The sequence below is a fragment of the Oryctolagus cuniculus genome, chromosome 2 (genome assembly GCF_964237555.1).
Source record: "Oryctolagus cuniculus chromosome 2, mOryCun1.1, whole genome shotgun sequence".
Lineage (NCBI taxonomy): Eukaryota > Metazoa > Chordata > Mammalia > Lagomorpha > Leporidae > Oryctolagus > Oryctolagus cuniculus.
In genome coordinates this window covers 132,521,149-132,543,830 of record NC_091433.1, presented here as the reverse complement: position 1 = coordinate 132,543,830, position 22,682 = coordinate 132,521,149, and the positions used below count along the sequence as shown (strand labels likewise).

General features: G+C 48.9%; 1 protein-coding gene and 2 long non-coding RNA genes across 26 annotated transcripts in view; 1 reads left to right on the top strand and 2 right to left on the bottom strand.

Annotated features, from left to right (window-relative positions):
- Positions 1 to 1,847: 1,847 nt before the first annotated feature.
- Positions 1,848 to 10,269, bottom strand: LOC138848594 (uncharacterized). The gene is made up of 2 exons (XR_011386598.1): positions 8,732 to 10,269; positions 1,848 to 2,994 (listed from the first exon to the last, which is right to left on the bottom strand). It is a non-coding gene; the product is annotated as an uncharacterized lncRNA (long non-coding RNA).
- A 4-nt stretch (positions 10,270 to 10,273) lies between these two features.
- On the top strand, positions 10,274 to 22,197 carry LOC138848591 (uncharacterized). Of its 4 annotated transcripts, XR_011386595.1 has the most exons (4): positions 10,274 to 11,422; positions 13,819 to 13,941; positions 15,413 to 15,819; positions 22,060 to 22,197. It is a non-coding gene; the product is annotated as an uncharacterized lncRNA (long non-coding RNA). The 4 variants fall into 4 exon arrangements; XR_011386592.1 differs by lacking the exon at positions 22,060 to 22,197 and having other exon boundaries at positions 15,413 to 17,246; XR_011386594.1 differs by lacking the exon at positions 22,060 to 22,197 and having other exon boundaries at positions 10,289 to 11,312; positions 13,799 to 13,941; positions 15,413 to 17,246.
- The window catches only part of C2H2orf42 (chromosome 2 C2orf42 homolog), a 45,595-nt gene continuing 37,658 nt past the window's right edge, over positions 14,746 to 22,682 (bottom strand). For 16 of the 21 annotated variants that reach the window (XM_051842809.2, XM_051842808.2, XM_051842804.2 and 13 more), the window contains 2 exons: positions 22,120 to 22,282; positions 15,182 to 15,852 (listed from right to left, as the gene is read on the bottom strand). In XM_051842809.2, coding sequence (XP_051698769.1) covers positions 15,644 to 15,852; positions 22,120 to 22,282 — 372 coding nt within the window. In that variant the 3' untranslated portion in view covers positions 15,182 to 15,643. Of the gene's footprint in view, positions 15,031 to 15,181; positions 15,853 to 22,119; positions 22,283 to 22,682 lie in introns of those variants that run through there. The other 5 variants (XM_070068981.1, XM_070068980.1, XM_070068984.1 and 2 more) reach the window with 2 other exon arrangements.

Below are 22,682 nucleotides of genomic sequence, written 5' to 3'. Positions count from 1 at the left end.
CTCTGCCTTGCGGCGCCGGCACACCGGGTTCTATTCCCGGTTGAGGTTCCGGATTCTGTCCTGGTTGCCCCTCTTCCAGGCCAGCTCTCTGCTGTGGCCAGGGAGTGCAGTGGAGGATGGCCCAAGTGCTTGGGCCCTGCACCCCATGGGAGACCAGGAGAAGCACCTGGCTCCTGGCTTCAGATCAGCGCGGTGCGCCGGCCGCAGTGGCCATTGGAGGGTGAACCAACGGCAAAGGAAGACCTTTCTCTCTGTCTCTCTCTCTCTCTCACTGTCCACTCTGCCTGTCAAAATATATATATATAAAAGAATTTATAAAAAAAAAAAAAAAAAAAAAAAGGTGTTTGGGTCCCTATCACACATGTGGGAGACTCAGATTAAGTTCTGGGTTCCTGCCTTTGGCCTAGCCTAGCCTTGGCTATTGAGGGCATTTGTGGAATTAACTAGAGAATAAAATCTCTCTCTCTTTCAACTGAAGCAGAAATAAATAAAAGTTTTTAACAATTAGCAAGAATTTTTCTGGGTGGTAAGATGAAAGGCAACTTTTATCCCATTTTCACTTATCTGGGCTTTCCTGTCAAAATAAAAATGTACCGGTCCTGAAAAACAATATAATAAACTCATATGAGTACTATTTCAGGAGGAACAACCATAGTATACCTTTTCCATGAATAAATTCTAGAAGTATGTGCTTAACCTGCTGGTAAAGATGTATATGTTGGGGCCTGCGCTGTGGTGCGTACTGGACTAAGCTTCTGCCTGCGGCACCAGCATCCCATATGGGCACTGGTTCTAGTCCCAGCTGCTCCTCTTCTGATCCAGCTCTCTGCTATGGCCTGGGAAAGCAGTAGATGATGGTCCAAGTGGTTGGGCCCTTGACCTGCATGGGAGACCTGGAAGAAGCTCCTGGCTTCATTCAGCCCAGCTCCAGCTGTTGTGACCATTTGGGGAGTGAACCAATGGATGGAGGACCTTTCTCTGCCTCTCCCTCCCTCTAACCCTACCTCTAAAAAAAAAGCCTACGTCTCACATTGGAGTACCTGGGTTCAGTTCCTGGCCTCAGTTCCTAACTCTAGTTTCCTGCTAATGCTGACCCTGTTGATGACTGGATTCCTGCCACACACATGGGAGATCTACGTTGTACTCTTGGCTACTAGCTTTGGCCTGGGTAGTGCTGGCTGTTGCAGGAATCCGGGGAAAGAATCAGTAAACAGGATTTTTGTCTCTCTCTGTTTCTTGTCCTTTCAATAAATACTTAAAAAAAAATCCTAAGGTGTCCTGTGTCAAGGTATATTATTTTCACAGAGCACCTATGATCTCACGAGTTCTTTTTATATTATGTAATTTAATCTTTCATAGCAACATTATGGGGCAAGTAATATAAAATAATACTTGTTCTACAGATGAATCAATGAAGGAGCAATTTAGTCATCAGGACAGGGCCCGGAAGCAAATATGTCTTTAAAGTCCGTGCCCTATTTTATTGCAAAAGGCTAAAAACAACCTAAACGTCCCTGGTGGGAAGCAGTTAAGTTACAGTACATGCTTCAAGTAATACTCTGCAGCCACAGAAATAAAAGTTGGCTAATTTTTTTTTTCTTGAGAGGTAGAGCCACAGACAGAGAGGGGGAGAGACAGAGAGAGAGGTCTTCCATCTGCTGTTTTACTCCCCAAATGGCTGCAACGACTGGAGTTGGGCTGACCCGAAGCCAGGAGTCAGGAGCTTCTTCTGGATCTCCCACGTGGGTAGAGGGGCCCAAGCGCTTGGGCCATCTTCTACTGCTTTCCCAGGCCACAGCAGAGAGCTGGGTCGGAAGAGGAGCAGCTGGGACCCAAACCAGTGCCAATATGAGATGCTGCCACTGCAGACAGGGGCTTAGCCCACTCCGCCACAGCGCCGGCCCCATGGCTACTCTTCATACCCTGGTAAGGATGTGTCTCTCAGATAGAGGGTTAAGTGGGAACAGGGCATGCATCCAGCCTGGCACACCATGTATGCTACTGAAGTAACAAAGAGTATATGGTATATTGCTTTGGCTTGACTATGCATACAACTATGTTAGAAGGATAAACAAAGACCTCATCATCTAGTTGGGGGGAGACTGGACAGATGGAGACTGAAATAAGAGAAATAAATACTTTTTACTTATTTGTTTGGCTTTGAGCCACATGGATGAAGTACCTTCACACAAAAAAGTAAACATCATCAGCATCTTAAAAGCAAAATAAACTTGTCTCCTTTCCACTCTGCCACGTGCCGCAGACATCTCTGGGGGGCAGTCGGTGTCCCCCTTCCACAGGATGGCTGCAGCACGCAGGCTGGCGGACTGCAGAAGATGCCCTGCCAGCCAGCAGCCAGGGCCAGGCGGGCCCTCTTCACTTATCCCCGACTTAGGAAAACAAAACCGGCAGGCAAATCCACTTGTCAGCATTTCTCAAGCCAGTTGTTAACCAATCCTCTTCCTGCCCTTTACTCTCCCTTTCATCCTTTTTCCAGAAAAACCTGGAAAGCTCTGCAGCTTCTTTGCAGAGGACTTCACCAGCTCTGGCTGCCGGGTTGTTTTCCTTCTCTCCCTTGCCCGTGTCAGCCTCTCAGGCAAGTACTGCAGTCAGACTCCCTGCCAGCTCGCCTGCTGCGTTCATCTGGCTCAAAACAAAGCAAAACAAATTTATATTTTTCATAGAACCTATCAGCCTCAAGTTTGAAGTTATTTTGGCCAACTCTCCACCCAAAGCAAAGCATCCCAGTTGTAAAATTTAGCAGAGTAAATCCATTTGGTTTTAAAACACAATCCCTTGGTTTCACTTTGTCTAGCCAATCAACTTGAAGTGACAGCTCTCATAAAATATCTGCTCTTGCGAAGAATCCCACGGGGCAGGTCTGTTTGTGTGTGGAGTCTGGCAGTGCAGTGAGTCCCAGTAAATTTCCATTCAGTAATTCTGTGACTGCTAATCGACACCTAATATGTATCCAGCGCTGTCTGAGGCCCTGTGCTGGGGACAAAAACAAACATAAGATTCAGTTCCTGTCCTCAAACCGGCAACCCTGTTAGGAAACCTTCAGTTCATCAGGGTGTCTGGCATAATCTGTTTTCTTAATTCCATTTGCAAGCTTCTCAATGCTGTCACTGAGTTGTGGATATTTCATGGTGCAATACGCATCAGAAACATGAATTTTGGGAATGGCTCTATTTTCTATCTTATTTAAGGTTTGGGAGAAATAGTCTTATACTGCAAAGATCATGGCCAGTGTCCAGCACTGCAGCACAGCCAGTTAAGCAGCTGCTTATGATGCCAGCATCCCACATGGGAACACCAACTCAAGTCCCAGGTGCTCACTTCCCATCCAGCTCCCTGCTGATGTGCCTGGCGGGGCAGCAGCAGAGGGCCCAAGTCCTTGGGCCCTGCCACCCATGTGGGAGACCTGAATGGAGTTCTTGGCTTTTGGCTTCAGCCTGGCCTAGCATGTGCTATAGTTGCCATTTGGGAAGTATACCAGCAGATGGAAGATCTCTCTCTCTCTCTCTTTCTCTTTGCCTCTGCCACTTTTCAAAGAAGTCTTTTTAAAAAAATCATAGCCAAAGTTAAACTCCAGGTAAAATAGTTCACATAAGATTCACTAATTTCAGGGTGTTAATTTGGTCATAGCAGTGTCATAGCTTTCATTAGCTAGCATTCCTTGGCTAATGTACAGGAAATTTGCAATGTCTTCCAGCCGTGTTCATTGAAAGGTTTGAGTCTAAAAGCAAGTCATTCTCAGAGAGGCTGAGCTTGGCATGAGTTCAGGCATCTTGAACCGTACCATATCCCTCTCCCAGAGGATGCTGGGCGAGAACACTGCCTTCCCTCGAGTGTTGTTAGCTTTGTAGGGATCATGGAGCAGAGTGTCCATGGAGGCAGCACTCCCTGTCACACATGGACAGCGTCAGCAGGAGTGATACCTGGGGATTGACTCTTCACTGACTTATTCACAGAGGGAAAGCCGGTGAGGTGGAGGCTAATGAACGGCAGAGCCTGTAAGAAGCAGCAAGAAGCTCGCACACAGCGGTGGCCCCCACGCGTCCACACAGCGCACACCAGCAGGAAGACGGAGGGGCAGCATGTTACTCAGGTTTCCTGTCAGGACATCCTGGTTTGAAACACAGCGTTGTTGCTGAAAAATGTAAGATAACCCACAGATGGAAACTGCCAGCTCATGTCCTTGAGTCTCAGAACTCTGTTAGCTTGTAAAACAGAGCTCAAAAACTGTCACTCATTCCCGTGACAGGCAGTCTCTCCTTCAGGTGAAGAGAAACCTAGGAACATGCAGGCACGAACTGATGCAAGGATCTGACCCGGGAAGGCTCCGCGCACATCCCAAGCAGACCAGGCTGGTTCCTAGACCAATGACCTTGGGCAAAATTTGTCATAAGGATGCGGCAAACTTGGAGGATAAGCATTACTGTGTAAGCAGCAGGCCACACGTTGTTTGTGTCTCTGAAGACGGCCTGGGAATTCTCCAATGCCTGTGGGCCCTGCAGGTCTCACCATCTGGCACTGAACAGTACAAGCCGTACTGAACACTAAGCTGCAGGGTAAAGGGGAATCCATTGGAAGTAGGGTACAGGCCAGGGTCCTGCTCTCATCACGGCATCAGTATCATTCAGTGTGCTCATCTATTCATTAACTTACTCACTCACCCACTCAGCACACACTTCTAGGGCCCTTCTGAGCTTCCAAGCACTCTGCGAGGTGCTGGGAAGAAGGTGAATGGCACACAGCTCCCTGTCTTTAAGAAGTTCCGAGTCTAGTGGCAGAGGGCTAGGTAAACCAAGTGACAGGAAAACGGTAGGATGCAAGCTTGAAGAGTGCTGTCGCTGTTACTGTTGTGTACCCTGCCCTGTGTCAAGGACAGGGGGGCCCGTGGAGAGCTGGGCAAGAGGAACCAGACACTGTATGCCTGAAAGATAAGTAGGAGGGGCCACCACTGGGGCACATGGGTGGCAGGAGCTATCCCTGCTGCCTCCCAGGGTCTGCGTTAGCAGGAAGCTCGAGTTAAGAGTTGGAGCCAGGGATCAGAGCAAAGTATCAAACCCAGGTACTCCAATACAGGACATGGTTATTTTAACTACTGGGCCAAACTCCTGCCTCTAATTTCTCCCAATCTTATAATTAAGAGATGGGGAGACTCCAGGTACAGGTAATACTAGAAACCCAAGTTACTCAGCAGAGTTTAGCTATCAGTCATCCCTTTTTCTGTTGTTCCGCCCTACCTTCATTGCCCATGTCCTCAGCAGAGGTGACCACTGCCATGGAGGCCCTGCAGGTCAGCACAGGTTCTGAGGGAACTGCTGGACATCTCAGCCTTGTAACATGGGCACTGTCACCACAAATATATGTGCCATCCCATGAGCTTTCCCTCCTCAGACTTTCATTTCCTTCTGTTCTGTCCCAGAACGCCCAGAGGCATCAGAATGCATTTTTTTGTGCGTTCCCATTTCACCTCTGCCATGATAAACATGATAAATTCTAGGTTCAGAAGAGGGTGCAGCAGAAGGCAAGGTAAGCGAGTCTAGAACCATGGTGTTTGTACTTAGGGATCTAGATTAAAATTCCATTTTCCTCTTTTATGGTCCCTGGGTTTTCTGGCTTTCTGAGAAAATGCTCCATTCAGAGATCTTGGCTTATTTTTCCCCAGATAGTGAGTCATATTCATATATATTCCTGGAACACAACCTGGTCAGTTCCTCCAACTCACAGAAAATGACAGAAGACTGTATGTCCCTTCAGCCTTCATATTATTTGCTTACACAAAATATTTAAAATTTAGAGGAAAATCATGGGAATCTGGCATGCAACAGCTGCCAACAGCATCTCTCTAACAGACCTGGAAGACAGGCCTTTCCAGTAGAGTTCATGTCTCTGATCTCATGGTGTTCCCAATCTAGTGTCAGGTGTGGAGTGCCTTTAGGAAGCCCCAAGGCATCAAGGCCAGGGCTCACACTGGTCAGGTCACCAGGTCAACCTACATCAAGCTGTAGAACAAGGGGCATCTGACTGAGGCCTTATGCAGGGCCAAGTTCAAATTCCCTGGCTGCCACAAGATCCACATCTTGAAGAGGAGGGCCTTTAACCAAGTTTACAATGGATGAATTTGAAGACCTGATGGCTAAGAACTCATCCTAGATGGCTGTGGGGTCAAATGCACCCCAAATTATGGTCCTCTGGACGAGCGGCAGGCCCTGCAGCAGTGAGGGCTTGCACTGTGCTGCCCCCTCCCTATTCACGTCCACCAGCAAATCTTACTTTCTATCTAAAAAATAAAATAGAATGTGCAGGAAAGACATCTCAGCATTCCCTCCTGCCTTCCCACCCCTCACTTTAATTTTCTGCATAGCGCTCACCGCCACCTGACATAGTATATTGTTCTGAACACTGATTCATTCTCTCTCCTTTTTGAGGGCAGGGCTTTTGTCTGTTCTGCTCATCAGCGCATTCCCAGGCCCCACTCACTGCCTAGTAGCACACCCGGCAGTAGATATTCAGTAATGTTGAACAAACTGTTGGATGAAGAGTTGATTTTTCTTTCCTCTTCTCTGGGGCCTAACACTTCCCTCTCCTGCCACAAAAATATTTTCCCACTGCCCTAACAGCTAAGCAATCGGAGACCACACGTTTTACCTCCAATCTAGAGGCAGACTTCCCTGAGGTGGCAGGGAGTAGTTCCTCTTCACCTCTTACTTTCTCACCTCCTCTGTGGCCCTATCCTTTTACCTCCCACGGACTCTCACCAGCCCCTAACCCACGGCACAGAGCACTCGTCTAGAATTTAGCACTTTCCTCCTCGTGCGGACATGACTTTCCTGAAGGTGATTACAACAGTGAGACACACGTTGGCATCTCCTGGGCAAAGCTGGCTTCCTGCTCCCTTGCCTTTCCATCTTTCCTCGTGAGCAGTGTTTAACCTTGCTGACCTACTGCAAGGGAACATGGACTAAGTTCATGTGGCTGAGGGATATATAATTTAGATGCCAATTTGCTGACTTACAATGAAAAACAGTGGACATGGGCCTGACTGGCTTACCTTCTTCCCATGGGCTGAAGATTGCTTACCCATACAGACTCAGAGCACCTGTAAGCACCTAGAGTCGGGTTTCCCCTTTCCTGCAACAGGAGCTGCAGTTCCCTCAGTCCGGACCTGGCCTCCCTTCACCAGTGTCAGGAGGGACCTTGCCAGGGCTTACTTCTCTACTTGTGAGGATGGCCAGACCTCTTCAGTTCCCCAAAGTGGTTTACAAATTAACTGATTAGACTTTCAAGAAATTACAACCGCTTTCCAGCCTATCAATGAGACTGTAGGCTACCAAGATCCATGCCTTGTAGGTCTCGATAAACATGCCAGCTGATTTGGGGCAGCAAAGAAAGGAAGAGAAAAACTCACTCCCTGAGGCTGATCTACTGTCTTGATATGAAACACAGATGCCTTATTCAAAACCAAGGAGAGTGGCCGGCACTGTGGCACAGTAGGCTAAGGCTCTGCCTGTGGTGCTGGCATCCCATACGAGCACCACTTCATGTGCTGGCTGTACCACTTCTGATCCAGCTCTCTACTATGGCTTGGGAAAGCAGTGGCAGATGGTCCAAGTCTTTGGGCCCCTGCACCCACATGGGAGACCTGGAAGAAGCTCCTGGCTCCTGGCTTTGGCTTGGCCCAGCCCTGGTTGTTGTGGCCATTTTGGGGAGTGAACCAGCGGAATGAAGATCTGTCTCCCTCTCTCTGTGACTCTGCCTTTCAAAAAAAAATCTTACAAATAAGGAGCATTTTCATACGAAGCCCTGGGTTTTAAATAACTACTCCAAAATACCTGAGTCTTTATTCCCACACAAGTGATCTCACAAGGGTCCTGAGAGCCAAGCAGAATCATCATTCCTTTATCCTGGAAATTTCAGTCCCATGCTCTAGCCAAGTTCAAGATTTTAAAAAAGAAGAGGGGACTTGGGTCTCTGCTGCCTTTCTCTTGTCTCTTGTGGTAGCACATACAACTCAGGAGCGTGTCTGGGCTGCCATCTTCATGGCACGATACAGAGAACACAGCCATCCCCGAGGCACCCTGGTTCTGCCTTTTGCACTGACTGGCAAGTGAGTAATGGTTTGCAGAAGCAGCAGGTGTGGGAGAGGTGACTCCTGCCAGATGGTGCTAAAAAAAGGCCAGAGTCTGATACCCAGGAGTCCTTCCATTAACCCATCCATGACCCAGGCATGAGGGAGGGGGTTGCTTCTCATTTGCCTTCCTGGGCTTCTCCTGCCTCAAAAAAACCCTTGTCACCTAATCTGATTTCACCTTAAAAATAGCAGGGGAGCAGCAGGAGCTTGGCCTGGAGATTAAGACACTGACCGCTGAGACACTCGTATCTCGTGACACTGGCTGGGTTCAAGTCCTGACTCGGCTCCCAATTCTAGCTTCCTGTTAATGCTCACTCTGGGAGGCAGCAGGCGATGACTCAAGCAGTTGTGTCGCTGTCAACCCAAATGGGAGACCCCGAGTTTCAGGGGTCTTTGGCCTGGCCCAGCCCCGGCCACTGCAAGTACTGGGGGAGTGAACCAACAGATGGGAACTCTCTAATGAACAGATTGAAAAAACAATTTTTTTAAATGGCAGGCGTGGCCAATAGAGTGGACAGAGGTATGGCCAGAGCAGTATGTTTCCTCATACCCTCCAGCATGGCCCTGGAAAACTCACTTCCTAAGTACCTGGTTGGGTGCTGCCCCTTGCCACAGTCCTCCAACAGCTCCAGGGCACTGTCTCCAAAAGCAGAGGCTCCCTCACAGCCCGGCTGGGAGAAGGCAGGTGAGTGACTGAAATCAGCTGAATCCGTTTCCTCCTCTGTCTACATGCAAGATGACTCCACCGGTCTCACAGGAACCCGGTGGAATCAAACTTGAAATTTCTTGCGCCAAAAACCTGGTAGAGCCCCTGGCCAGCCTAACTGCTAAATGAGTACTTCAGGATACAACTCTTTTTCTTCTTTCCAGGGGAGTCTTGGCGCTGTGTCCTCTCTGCCGGATCAGCCTCCTACAAGCTATTGGGAGCCGGTTTGTCTCCCCCCTCCCCGGGTGTCAGGCCAACTTAGGAACAATGACTTGGCCACAGTCATGTCGCATGAGGTGAATGAGTCTGGGAAGGGTCAGCGAGAGCAGAAACAGAACTGAAGGGCGCCCTCTCCCCATGCCCACTAGGTCAGAAAAGAAGCCTTGGCCCCTCTGCTTCCAAAGCCACCAGGTAGGCTGCGGAGTTCACATTACCAAAAGGGAGGCTTCTCTACCACGCAGGCGCAGACCCACCCAGCGCCTTTTAGTGACTACGCAGGGATTAATGTTCCTGCAAACTGGCTCTCCCGATGGGCGGGAAGGAGCGGAAAGCGAACCGCGGTAACTATTCTGACTGAACAAGTCTGTGGGCCGGACGACGCCTGTTGGTTCTTTACCAAGTGGAAAACCGAGCCTCTGAGAGGCCCAGAGGCTCGCTCAAGGCCAACAGCACAGAGTCGGTGGCGGCCCCGAGTGAAACCCACGTGTCTCTCCGTCTCCACCCGGGAGGCCCGCCCGGGGGAGAGAGCAGCTAACGCCAGCGAGGCGGGGAGGGCGACGCGACCCCGGGCAGGGAGGGGCGTGGGCGCCGAGGCACCGCCTGGGGCTCGGCCAGGAGCCGGCTCCGACGTGCCCCGAGGCCATTCAGCCGCCCGGGAGGGCCCGTGGGCCCCAACGAGGGGACCGTCCCGCCCGCGCGAGGGCGTGGCCGCCCCGGATGCCAGGAAGTCGGGGCCCCGCGGGCCAACGACGCAGCTCCGCAGAGCCTCGCGCCAGGCCGCCCCGCCCGCGCGGCCGCCTCGTCAGCACCTTTCCCCCTGCTCCGCCCGGCGCCCCCGCCGGGGCTCGGCCCTGCGATGGGTCACGAGGCGGCCGCGGCCAGGTCAGCGCGGCTGGACCTGCGCTCCGCGCCACCCTCCCCTCCCCCAGCCCGCGCGGCAGGAACGCGCGCCACGTCCCCGGCCCCGCCCCCGCGAACCACGCGGGGAACTCCGGTGACGTCACCACGGTCCGGCGATCGCATTCCCGCGCTCTCCAGAAAATACGCGAAGGTGGTGACGTGTCCGAGGCGCCAGTGCGGCTGCGTAGGAGGCGTCGGTAACAGACCGTCCTGCGGCGCCGCCTGGTGGAAGCAAAGCGGCCAGACAGGCCGGAAGCGACGGCGCGGGCGAGAGGAGTACGTGCCTGACGTCATCGCGCAGAGGCGCGGGGGTGGCGGTTGCGTGGCCTGAGCTCCCCCGCCCGCCGTATCTATCTCCTGTTAGTGGGGAGCACGGGAGCCTAATTTTAATAAGGCGGTGTTCTTTGACTTTGCGTTAACTTTTCCAAGTAATGTTCGTTCTAGAAAATTCGGGGGATAAAAGGGAAAGATAGGAAGAAAATGTTAGCATCCCCAGCCATGTTCAACCTTCATATTCCTGCTTTTTTGTTTCAGGAAACAGAATTATAGTGTTACTGTATGACAGGCGTGAAGTACATAAAAGCCTAAGAAGGGACAGAAAACGCCACTGGAGCCTTAAGGCCAAGTTAGCGGAACAGGGGACTTAAAACAATAGGCAAAATGAGCGATTTGCTCACCCTAGTATCTCATTTACTTATCAGGTAAATTTCCAGAGGAGGAAACAGGACTGAGAGAGCTAACTTACTGCACAAGGTCGCATGGCAATAGAGGGTGGCAGAACTGGCCTTCAGACCCAAGCCCTCAGATGTGAACTTTTAGTACCGGGGTGGGAGAGGGCAGGGGGGGCAGAAGTGGTGCAAGGAGAAGGAGAAAGGCTGCAGGACACTTAGGAGGGTTACAGGACCCACTTCCTACTTCTGGAAAGGTAGAATTGGAACAGCTTTAAACCCCCGAGGAACAAGGCTGGTGCCACATCTGTTGGAACAACGTCGTGGGAGTGCCATAAAGCAGCTTGCACCAGCTAAGTGCCACAGGCCTCCAGCATTTCCTGTCCGTGGCAGTGAAGGGGGTAGGAGGGATTGCCTCCCAGGTGCGGCATTAGACGTGGCTGCTTAGTCAGTGGGCACCCAGCTGCATCCCTGCAGTGCAGTACTTTCCAAGTCACCTGGACAGGTGATAGACATGCAGCGTCTTGGATCCTCTCCCCCTCCCCCTCTGCTTCCCAGAACTTCTGGATGAGCGTATGCGTTTTACCTAGATTCAGGGCTGTTGTAGATGGGATGGTAGAATGACGTGGATGAAGTACACTTCATGCATGATGAGAGGACAGGCAGACAGAGCAAGGTTAGTAAGATTTTTAGAGATAAGTAAGTGACGCCAGAAAATAGCATCATTACAAAGGAGAAAAGCCAGATCATCACAATCTGGGAGATTAAAATAAAAAGTTTGAGGAGGTGAGCACATCCATCCTTGGGAATCACAGCTCCCTGTGGCTAACTTTTCTGTGTTGCTGTGGTTTATGCTTGAGGGGCTGGGGACCAGTTAATTCAAAGGGCTTCCATGGAGAGGGCAGCCCTGTGCCATCCCGTCAATTTCAGCAGTGTAGAGTGGGATTTGTTGGGTTTTTCTAAAGCAGGGTGTAGTCTGGGCTCTTTCTGACATGGGCGAACCAGAGATAGGCGCTGGCTTTGGATGACAGACACAGTTGCACTGTAGCTGGAGTTTGGAGTGTCAGCACGTGTGTATGTGTTAGCCGAGATGGGCTGGATAGAACAGCTGGGAATTGACAGCCATCCACAACAGCAAACAGTACAAGATGAGGTGAATTACGGGTTTGGAAATTGCTGAGCCCCAGAGGTCCCAGACCTAATGACATCTGGTACCCTGAGCGAGCCAGGTGGCAGGCCATCTTTTGGGTGGGTGGTTCTTGGAGTCAGAGTTTCTGGAGACCCCCCTCCAGCCTTGAAATATTAGCAAGCTGTTGAGATGACAGCAGTCCCGGTAGAGACAGGGACACAATAGTCAGAACCAAAGTGTTCTGGATGGAGGAGAAGCGAGTAGCTGTTCTCATGCTAGCCATGATGTGAGACAGCCCAGCCTGTTGGCCTCGAGTAGGAGGAATTAAGCCGTTGCACTCAGGCCCGTTAACACAGTCTGAGGATGATCCCTGGTGTACGTGGAGAGCTGTCTAGATACAGCGGGCTTTGAACTGTTCCCCTCCAGCAGCTGGGAGAGGCAGGGGCTGGGCTGAAAATCCCATTGGCTGATGGCAAAGGTGTGCAAGGCATAGTAAAGAGAATGTGTATGTGTAGGGAGGCCAGTGGGTGCAGAGTGAAGTGTGCTGTTCTGGTGGGAGTATCTAGGACCACTCTGGGAGTGGATGTAGTGCTCCATGGGTCCTCCTAGGTCCATGCTTGACCTGACGGATAGGGTGGTGCTACAAAGATATCACCACAAAGATAAATGTTAGAGGTGATTTCTTATGCTAATTACCCCAATTTCATCATTACCTAATCTATAAATGTATTGAAACCTCATTCTGTACTCCATAAATAAGTACAATTATCAACCAAGGATGAGAGTGAAACTGTTAGAAAAACAAACCAGTAGGGGCCGGCACTGTGGCTCACTTGGTTAATCCTCCGCCTGCGGTGCCAGCATCCCATGTGGGCACCGGTTCTAGTCCTGGTTGCTCCTCTTCCAGTCCAGCTCTCTGCTGTGACCTGGGAGGGCAGTGGAGGATGGCCCAAGTGCTTGGGCGCCTCTACTTGTGTGGGAGACCAGGAGGAAGCACCTGGCTCCTGGCTTCGGATCAGTGTTAGCTCCGGCCGTGGCAGCCATTTGGAGAGTGAACCAGTGAAGGGAGGACCTTTGTCTCTCTCTCTCTCACTGTCTGTCAAATTAAAAAAAAAAAAAAAAAAAAAAAAAAACAAACCAGTGTGACTTAGAGCCCAGTGCAGGTCTGGGATGGTCGGTATGGGCCGTGTGTGAGTCTGTGCTGGGGTGCTCCAGGTGAAGACATTGGCGCTTGAGGCCTCTCTGGGTGGATCATCTGCCCCAGCACATGTCGTGTGGCTCAGGTGTTACTAGACCCAGGTACTTGCTCCTAACATGAACAGTCTTACCCTTCAGGTGCATCTCCTGTAATTTTACTTTTTGAAAATATTTGTTTATTTGAAGAAACAGAGATACAAAGAGAGAGCTCCCATCTACTGGTTCACTCTTCAGATGTCTGCAGCAGCCAGGGCTAGGCCAAAGCCAGGAACCAGGGATTCTATCCAGGTCTCCCAGATAAGTGTCAAGAGCATGACAATGGCCGGTGCCGTGGCTCAATAGGCTAATCCTCCACCTTGCGGCGCCGGCACACCGGGTTCTAGTCCCGGTTGGGGCACTGGATTCTGTCCCGGTTGCCCCTCTTCCAGGCCAGCTCTCTGCTGTGGCCAGGGAGTGCAGTGGAGGATGGCCCAAGTGCTTGGGCCCTGCACCCCATGGGAGACCAGGAGAAGCACCTGGCTCCTGCTGGATCAGCGCAGTGCGCCGGCCACAGCGCACCAGCCGCGGGGCCATTGGAGGGTGACCCAACGGCAAAAGGAAGACCTTTCTCTCTGTCCCTCTCTCTCACTGTCCATTCTGCCTGTCAAAAAAAAAAAAAAAAAAAAAAAGGCAGTAACAAGCCTCAGACCCAAGCACTTGATATGGGATGTGGTATTCCACCTGGCAGAGTTTCACCTCTCAGCCAAACACCTACCTCCTACTTCTCCTAGTTTTAATTTCTCCTCTTCTCCATACCTAGCTAAACTTTAAATTTTTCTTCTTTTTTTTCTTTAAAGAGTTATTTTATTTATTTTAGAGAGTTACAGAGAGAGGTCGAACGAGAGAGAGAGAGAGGTCTTCCATCTGCAGGTTCACTCCAAGTGACCACAGCCGAGCTGACCCGGAGCCAGGAACCAGGAACTTCTTGTGTGTCTCCCAGGTGGGTGCAGGGGCCCAAGCACTTGGGCCATCTTCTAATGCTTTCCCAGGCCATAGCAGAGAGCTGGATTGGAAGCAGAGCAGTCGGGACTCAAACCGGTGCACAATGGGATGCCAGCCCTGCAGGCTGGGACTTTAACCCATTGAACCACAGCACTGCCCCCTTCCTCTCTTTTAAACCCCAGTGCAAGCTCTAAGTCTCTGTGCATCTCCCTGGATTCACCTCAATGATCTCCCCTTTGTCTGAAGCACTTAGGAGCCATCCACAGAAGCCAGCCCCTCAGTCACACAGGGTAGACACCACTTAATCTGCCTCCCATCTTGCTTTTAGGAGCACTGCTGCCCTTACCAAAAACCCTTTCCTCTCCCCAGAGTTAGGCTAATCAGAGCTTTTCTTGGTTTTTTTGCCCTTTGGGTCAGAGAGTAAATGGAATGGTCAGTCCTGCTCTAGTGTGGAAGCCAAACTTTCGAGCACTTTAGATACCAGAATTCCTACCAGAAGAAGCTTCTCTATGCTGAGAGAGAAATGAAGTCCAGAGAGAGCCAGAATCGGGTCAGATGTACCATGGCTCCCCGACTCCTGAGGTCTAGCCATACCAGCTCCACCCCAGTGTGCTTGTCCAGCCCTATCTTAGTGTCCATGAACTCATTTTTGCATAAGCTGGTTAGAGTTGGGCTTATATTACTCACAACAAAAAGAAAAAGCCTACTTCATGTGGAATTTTCCATCTTTCCAAGGACAATTAATTACAAGTAATTTATATCAAAGCAACATGATCGAGTGGAAAGAATATGCACTTTGGAGTAAAACTAAATATTATTTTTAATGCTGTTTCCAGCAAGATAGGTAACCGTAGAGAAGCCATTTCTTTAGTGTTATGAAAGAAGAATGCCTAAACTCTAAGAATAATAGAGGCTACATGACGAGGTGAGAATGTAAAGGAGAGGGCCTGGCACGTGGCAGGCACAGGGAATGTTTGTTCCGTCTCTCCTCCGTGAAGACAGGCTCCCACGCCTGTGTCTTTCAGTACACCTTCATCCTGTGACCAAGGAAGTCACAGGGCGTGAACTTTACCAGCTCTTCATCTTTCTGAAGAATAAAGGAGGAAATCAATATCAAGTGAATAAGCATTAGTCTGAAGGTCAGTTGTCCCCTGATACCTAATGTCTTTCCTATTTCGCTATCAGTTAAACTCCCCAAAAGGTCCATCCTTTTCAAATAAGGCCAGCATGAGATAGAGTTGGAAAAACTAGTGACACTGTGCTTTATTTGAGAATAAAATACAGAGCATGGCCGGAACACAGCTGGGATGGTTCTTATCCCTCTGCCCTAACCAGGCTGTTACTAACTTTCCAGCACTGTTGGTAGAAGGTTGAGTGCTGCTGACTTCTTAGAGAATTAGAAAAAGTTCAAACTCTAAAGGTGAGTGCCTAGAAGGAAAGTGAGCTTATTTTCTTTTTGTTTGTTTTAGGTCTCTAGCCAGAAATACTGCCCAGTGTATAAGGAAGACTACACAGCAGCACTGAAGAGGCTGTTTACAAGAATTTCCCTTCCGCAGAACCCACCTGAATGTTCTGAGCAGCTGCTTCTCGGCTGAGAGCCGTTTGCTGAGGAATGGGCCACCTAAGGGAGCTAACCAGTATTTAAAGTGGGCGAGGGGTGGGGATGTGCAAACTTAGCAGCAAAAGACTCCTGTTGGGCTTCACGGGAAAGTAATAGTGGTCAGAGGGGCCAGTTCCAGGGGCTGCTCAAGGGGGGGCCTCTGGTCTTGGTACTCCGCCACATGCCCATTCCGGTGGTGACCGTACTCAAACTTGATCCGCAGCTCGCCAATCTTGGACTGCGGAAGGATATCTGGGATCCACTCGATGATGAAAGGTGTTGGCTCCTTTTGATCTGGGGAAGTGTTGCCTACAAACCAACACAAAGGAACATTTATTAGTACTGTTCCACCTGATTCTAATTGGCATTCCTGGAAGTAAAAAGTTTGCTGAATTGGAGCCCAGTCCCCTCAGCTCCGATAATAGAAGACTGCTGATAGGGTTTATGTATTCCGTGTTGATGGGTGTATCACATTTGCTGATCATTATGAAGTTAAAACATATATATTTGATCATTTTAGGTCTTTCTTACTGATGCCACAGGCTGCAGTGACAGTCAGATGGCAGATATGAAACCAAAGCATTCAGCTTCAATGACTTCTGCCTGCCACTTAGAATGAAGGTGGGGTGGGTGTTTGGCATAGTGGCAAAGATGCTACCTGGATGCCTACATATTGGAGTTCACTCGTTTGTGTCCTGGCTCTGGTCTTGATTCCAGCTCCCTGCTGATGCACACTCTGAGGCACAGTGATGACTCAAGTGGGAGTCCCTGATGCCCATATGAGAGACCCAGATTCAGTTCCCAGCTTTTGTTGTTGCAAACATTTGGGGGTGAACTAGTGGATGGGAGCTTTGCCTATCTCTCTGTCTTTCTGCCTATCAGATAAATAAAATTTTATTTATTTAATTCATTTTTAAAAAAGATTTATTTATTTATTTGAAAGGCAGTTACAGAGAGGCAGAGGCAGAGAGAGAGAGAGAGAGAGAGAGAGAGACTTTCATCCGCTGGTTCACTCCCCAAACGGCCAAATGGCCACAATGGCCAGAGTTGCACCAGTCCGAGCCAGGATCCAGGAGCTTCTTCTGGGTCTCCCACATGGGTGCAGAGGCCTATGGACTTGGGCCATCCTCTACTGCTTTCCCAGGCCATAGCAGAGAGCTAGATCAGAAGTGGAGTGGCCAGGACTTGAACTGGTGCCCACATGGGATGCTGGCACTGCAGGCAGTGGCTTCACCAGCTACACCACAGAGCCGGCCCCCTTTTTTATTTTTTAAAAAGATTTTATTTATTTATTTGACAGAGCTACAGACAGTGAGATGGAGAGACAGAGAGAAAGGTCTTCCACCCTATGGTTCCCTCCCAAAATGGCTGCAATGGCTAGAGCTGAGCCAATCTGAAGCCAGGAGCCAGGAACAACTTCTGGGTCTTCCATGGGGGTGCAGGGCCCAAGCACTGGGGCATCTTCCACTGCTCTCTCAGGCCATAGTAGAGAGACAGATCAGATGTGGAGCAGTTGGGACTAGAATTGGTGCCCATATGGGATGCTGGCATTGCAGGCGGAGGATTAACCTATTGCGCCACAGCAATGGCCCCAGATAAATAAAATTTTTAAAAATTAAGTCTTTCATGAAAAACAGTAAACATCAAAACTTTAAAGATTGTGTAAATGTAAGCAAACAAGGATAAAGGAAGATGACCCTAAATACAAATGTATATTGTAGTCCTTTTCCTCTTACTACTACATGCTGAGTTACAGAGACACAGAGGCAGAGAGAGGTCTTCCATCTGCTGGTTCACTCCCCAATTGGCTGCAACAGCCAGAGCTGCACCAATCCAAAGCCAGGAGCCAGGGGCTTCTTCCGGGTCTCCCATGTGGGTGCCGGGGCCCAAGGACTTAGGCCATCTTCCACTGCTTTCCCAGGCCATAGCAGAGAGCTGGATCGGAAGTGGAACATCTGGGACATGAACCGGCGCCCATATGGGGTGCCAGCACTGTAGGTGACGGATTTACCTGCTATGCCACAGCGCCAGCCCCAATAAATAAATCTTAAAAACAAACAAACAAAAAAAACTAACGTGAGCCCAGACTGAGCAGAAAAGATTTACCATGAGAAAGTCAAGTTTGCAGGAAACCACAAAGCAACAGAATTCAAATCAGCATAGTTCTAAAACATGTTAAAATCTGCAATCACCAGAACAGTGTGGTACTGGCATAGATGTCTAGACAGCTTAAAAGAATAATAGAAGGAAAGCTACAGACATAGAGCAGGAATTTAGAAAGTGAAGGCAGCATTTCCATTTATTAAAAGAAATACAAACAAGTGGGTTACTTTTATAATAAATGATATGTAGCAACCAAATATTTCTGGAAGAAAATTAGAGGTATTGAATACCCAGACAGACAGACACACACACACACACACACAATCACAATGTTTATTCATTTATTTGAATGACAGAGCGACAGAGAGAGAGAGACTTATCCACTGGTTCACTTCCCAACTGCCCACAACAGCTATGGCTGGGCCAGGTCCAAGTCAGGAGCCTGGAACCATGCAGGTCCCCTACATGGTGGAAAGGACCCAGTTATGTGAGTCGTCACCTACTGCCTCCTAGGTGTATTAGCAGGAAACTAGATTGGAAGAAGAGCAGCTGGGACTCAATCAGATACTCTGATACGGGATGCTGCATTTAACACACTCTATCACAATGCTGCCTCAGGTAGTGGACTCTTACCTCATAACTTATATCAGAATAAATTCTAGAAAACCAAAGATTTAAACACGAGAAACTCAGCTTTAAAAAAATGCTTTTGATGTGGCTGGCGTTGTGGCATAGAAGGTAAAGCTGCCTCCTGCAGTGCTGGCATCCCCTATGGGCGCCAGTTCAGTCCTGGCTGCTCCACTTCCCATCTAGCTCCCTGCTAATGCACCTAGGAAAGCAGCAGAGGATGGCCCAAGTTCTTGGGCCCCTGAACCTACATGGAAAGACTCAGAAGAAGTTCCTGGCTCCTGGCTTCAGCCTGGCCCAGCCCTGGTTGTTGGCAGCCATTTGGGGAGTGAACTAGTAAATAGAAGACTTTTCTCTCTGTCTCCTTCAATTTAAATAAATCTTAAAGAAAAAAAAGTCAACTGTGTATCTCATATTAAAAGGTATAAAAATAAAGTAGTACTAATAAAACAGGAAAATTTAAAAAGAGCCAGAACACATTATTAGACAAAAACAGAAAATAGTTTAAAATAATTGATAAAGAGCCAATTCTTCAGTTTGAAAAAGGCCATAAAACAGACAAATTTTCAGAGAGTGAACAACTACAGATTTAGAACAGATTTTAAGTTATGTGATTGGGGCCGGCGCCGCGGCTCACTAGGCTAATCCTCCGCCTTGCAGCGCCGGCACACCAGGTTCTAGTCCCAGTCGGGGCGCCAGATTCTGTCCTGGTTGCCCCTCTTCCAGTCCAGCTCTCTGCTGTGGCCAGGGAATGCAGTGGAGGATGGCCCAAGTACTTGGGCCCTGCACCCACGTGGGAGACCAGGAGAAGCACCTGGCTCCTGCCATCGGATCAGCGCGGTGCGCCAGCCGCAGCGCGCCGGGCGCGGCGGCCATTGGAGGGTGAACCAACGGCAAAGGAAGACCTTTCTCTCTGTCTCTCTCTCTCTCTCTCACTGTCCACTCTGCCTGTCAAAAAAAAAAAAAAAAAAGTTATGTGATTGGGCCAGTGCTGCGGCTCAATAGGCTAATTCTCTGCCTGTGGCGCCGGCACCCCGGGTTCTAGTCCTGGTTGGGGGGCTGGATTCTGTCCCTGTTGCTCCTCTTCCAGTCCAGCTCTCTGCTGTGGCCCAGAGTCCAGAGTGCAGTGGAGGATGGCCCAAGTGCTTGGGCCCTGCACCCGCATGGGAGACCAGGAGAAGCACCTGGCTCCTGGCTACGGATCACGCGGTGTGCCAGCTGCAGCGTGCCAGCCTCAGCGGCCACTTGGGATTGAACCAACAGAAAAAGGAAGACTTTTCTCTCTGTCTCTCTCACTGTCCACTCTGCCTATCCAAAAAAAAAAAAAAAAGTTATGTGATTGGGGTGGGCATTTGACTTAGTTGTTATGATGCCCTATGGGATCTCCACATCCCATATCAAGAGTTCCTGGGTTCAAGTCCCAGTTCTGCTCCTGATTCCATCTTCTTGCTAATGCACACTCTGGGAGGTAACAACTTATGGCTCAAGTAATTGGGGCTCTCCCACCCGAATGGAGACCTGGATTGAGTTCTTGGCTCCTGGCTTTGGCCCTAGCCAGTCCCAGCTCTTCAGGCATTTGGGAAGTGAATCAGCAGATGGGAGATCTCTGTCTCTCAAATAAATAAATAAATACAATTTTAAAAAAAATCATGTGATTATCATCTATACAAAAGTTTATAAAAATGCACATAACTTAGCTATTTAATTTGATACAAAGCTTTCCTAAATAATTTTCTCTATACCTGCCCCCTTCAAAAGCCTCCAAAAATGAAATGGTAGGCAATTATCACTCATGAAGAGAATAACAATTCCTCAAAGAAACCAACAAATAAGGTCTGTGTGTATAGTAGAAGAAAAAAAAATAGACCAAGCAGGATTTGGTCCAGAAATGTAAGATTAGTTTGATATTAGAAAGCTATTAGTAAAATTCATTGTGGGTAGTGGTCTAAGCCACTGCTTGTGACATTGTGACATGGGCATCCCATATCAGAGTCCTGCTTTGAGTTTGAGCTGCCTTGCTTCCAGTCAAGCTCCCTGCTAATGGGGTTCTGGGCTCCTGGCTTAGCCTAGGTTGACAGCAATTTGGGGAGTGAACCACAGTGGATAGAAGACATCTCTCTCTCTCTGTGCCTTTCAAATAAATTTTTTTTTAAAGATTTATTTATTTATTTGAAAGAGTTACACAGAGAGGAGAGGCAGAGAAAGAGAGAGGTCTTCCATCCGATGGTTCACTCCCCAACTGGCTGCAACGGCCGGAGTTGCACTGATCCAAAACCAGGAGCCCCTTCTGGTCTCCCATGTGGGTGCAGGGGCCCAAGGACTTGGGCCATCCTCCACTGCTCTCCTAGGCCATAGCAGAGAGCTGGATGGGAAGTGGAGCAGATGGGTCTCAAACCGGTGCCCATATGGGATGCCGGCACTGCAGGCCAGGGCATTAACACATTGTGCCACAGCGCTGGCCCCAAATAAATAAATCTTTAAAACAAACTATACCTCAAAATGGGTAAAGAAACATCAGCTCCTTTAAATAGCAGTTCCTAACAAAAATACTCAATAAACCAAGGCCATATGTCCTTAAAATAATAAAATTTATCTGGAATCCATAAACAACAGCTCACTATTTAATAGTGGTATAGAGAGCAACTTTCCCTAGGAAAACATGCCATGAAATGCTAACGACATTCTCCTGGGAAGTACTCACTGGTGAAATATATCTGGGAAATCTTAAAGAAAGTTCAACAAGTATTTGTATTTCAGGATTTTTCTAATATGCAAACTTATAGGATCAATTTCCAAGAGATGTAAATTACACTCTAACACGATAATATTATTTGAAAGGTAGAGTGACACAGAGAGAGGGAGTGATAAAGGCAGAATTCCTTCACCTGCTCACTCACTCCCCAAAATCCAGGCTGAAGCCAAGAGCCAGAAACTCAATCTGGGACTCCCACCTGAGTGGCAGAGGCCCATGTACTTGGGCCATCTCCTGCTGCCTTCCCAGGCACCTTAGCCAGAAGCTGGACTGGAAGTGGAGCAGCTGCGACTCAAATTGGCACTCTGATACGGGATGCCAGCATCACAAGCAGCAGCTTAACTTGCTGCATCAAGATGCTGGTCCCAAAATCCAAACTAATTTTTTTTTTTTTTTTTTTTTTTGACAGGCAGAGTGGACAGTGAGAGAGAGAGACAGAGAGAAAGGTCTTCCTTTGCCGTTGGTTCACCCTCCAATGGCCGCCGCGGCAATAACTCTGCCTCTCAAATAAATAAATAAGATCTTAAAAAAAAAAGATTTATTTATTTGAAAGGCAGAGTTACAGAGAGGCAGAGGCAGAGGCAGAGGCAGAGGCAGAGAGAGATCTTCCATCTGTTGGTTCACTCCCCAAATGGCCGTAACAGTTGGAGTTGGGCCCATCCGAAGCCAGGAGCCAGGAGTCTTTTGGGTCTCCCACGTGGGTGCAGGGGCCTATGGACTTGGGCCATCTTTCACTGCTTTCCCAGGCCATAGCAGAGAGCTGGATCGGAAGTAGAGCAGCCAGGTCTTGAACCAGCACCCATATGGGATGCTGGCACTGCAGGCAGCAGCTTTACTGCTATGCCACAGCGCTGGTCCCCTAAAGGTGGTTTTTATTTTTGTTCTTTATGCTCCATAAAGTCTATGATTTCTCTATAGAGAATATATACTACCTCTGTAATGTTATTTTGGAAGCACTAGTTCAAACAGAACACACACCTTATCCCACGACTGCCTGTGCTAGATGAATGAATGTGTCATCTTCCTTATTTAAGGTCAAGAAGCAAAGCCTCCGACAGTGTCATGTACTCAGCTGACTGTTGCAATTCACTTACCAACTTTGAGAAAAGTCTTCAGTTCCAAGGGCCGCAGCACCGGCTGCTTCTCGATGCGCCCGTAGGTTTCTGCTATGCTCTCTACTTCCACTTTGGGGCATTTGAACAGCTCGTAGGTCCCATCTCGGTTCTGGATAAAGCTACGGGTGATTTCCAAGGGCATCTGGACACCCACATAATAACAAGACAGATGAGACAGGGAAAATTTTCAGAGTGGACAAATACTTGCGTGCCAGGAGATCTTTTAGTACTCCTTTTCTGCCATGAGCTACACTCAAATTAATTAAAACTTTCTCTGTGTTTTCAAGTAAATCCGGTCAACAAATCTGTCTTTTCTCTCTTACATTATCCATGTCTTTCTTTCTCTTTAACCTTAATTTCAACCCTAGCTAAACCATATCCTAACTAACCTCTAACACTTTGAAGGCTACACGATTGCTACTAGCAGAGACCTGCTCTAAAAATGAGGTTTATTCCTTCTCCTACTGTTCTGCTAGCAGCATTTTTCTCCTAAATACCCTGCTACCTTACATCCCTGTGTGCTTCACACTGTCCTTGGGACT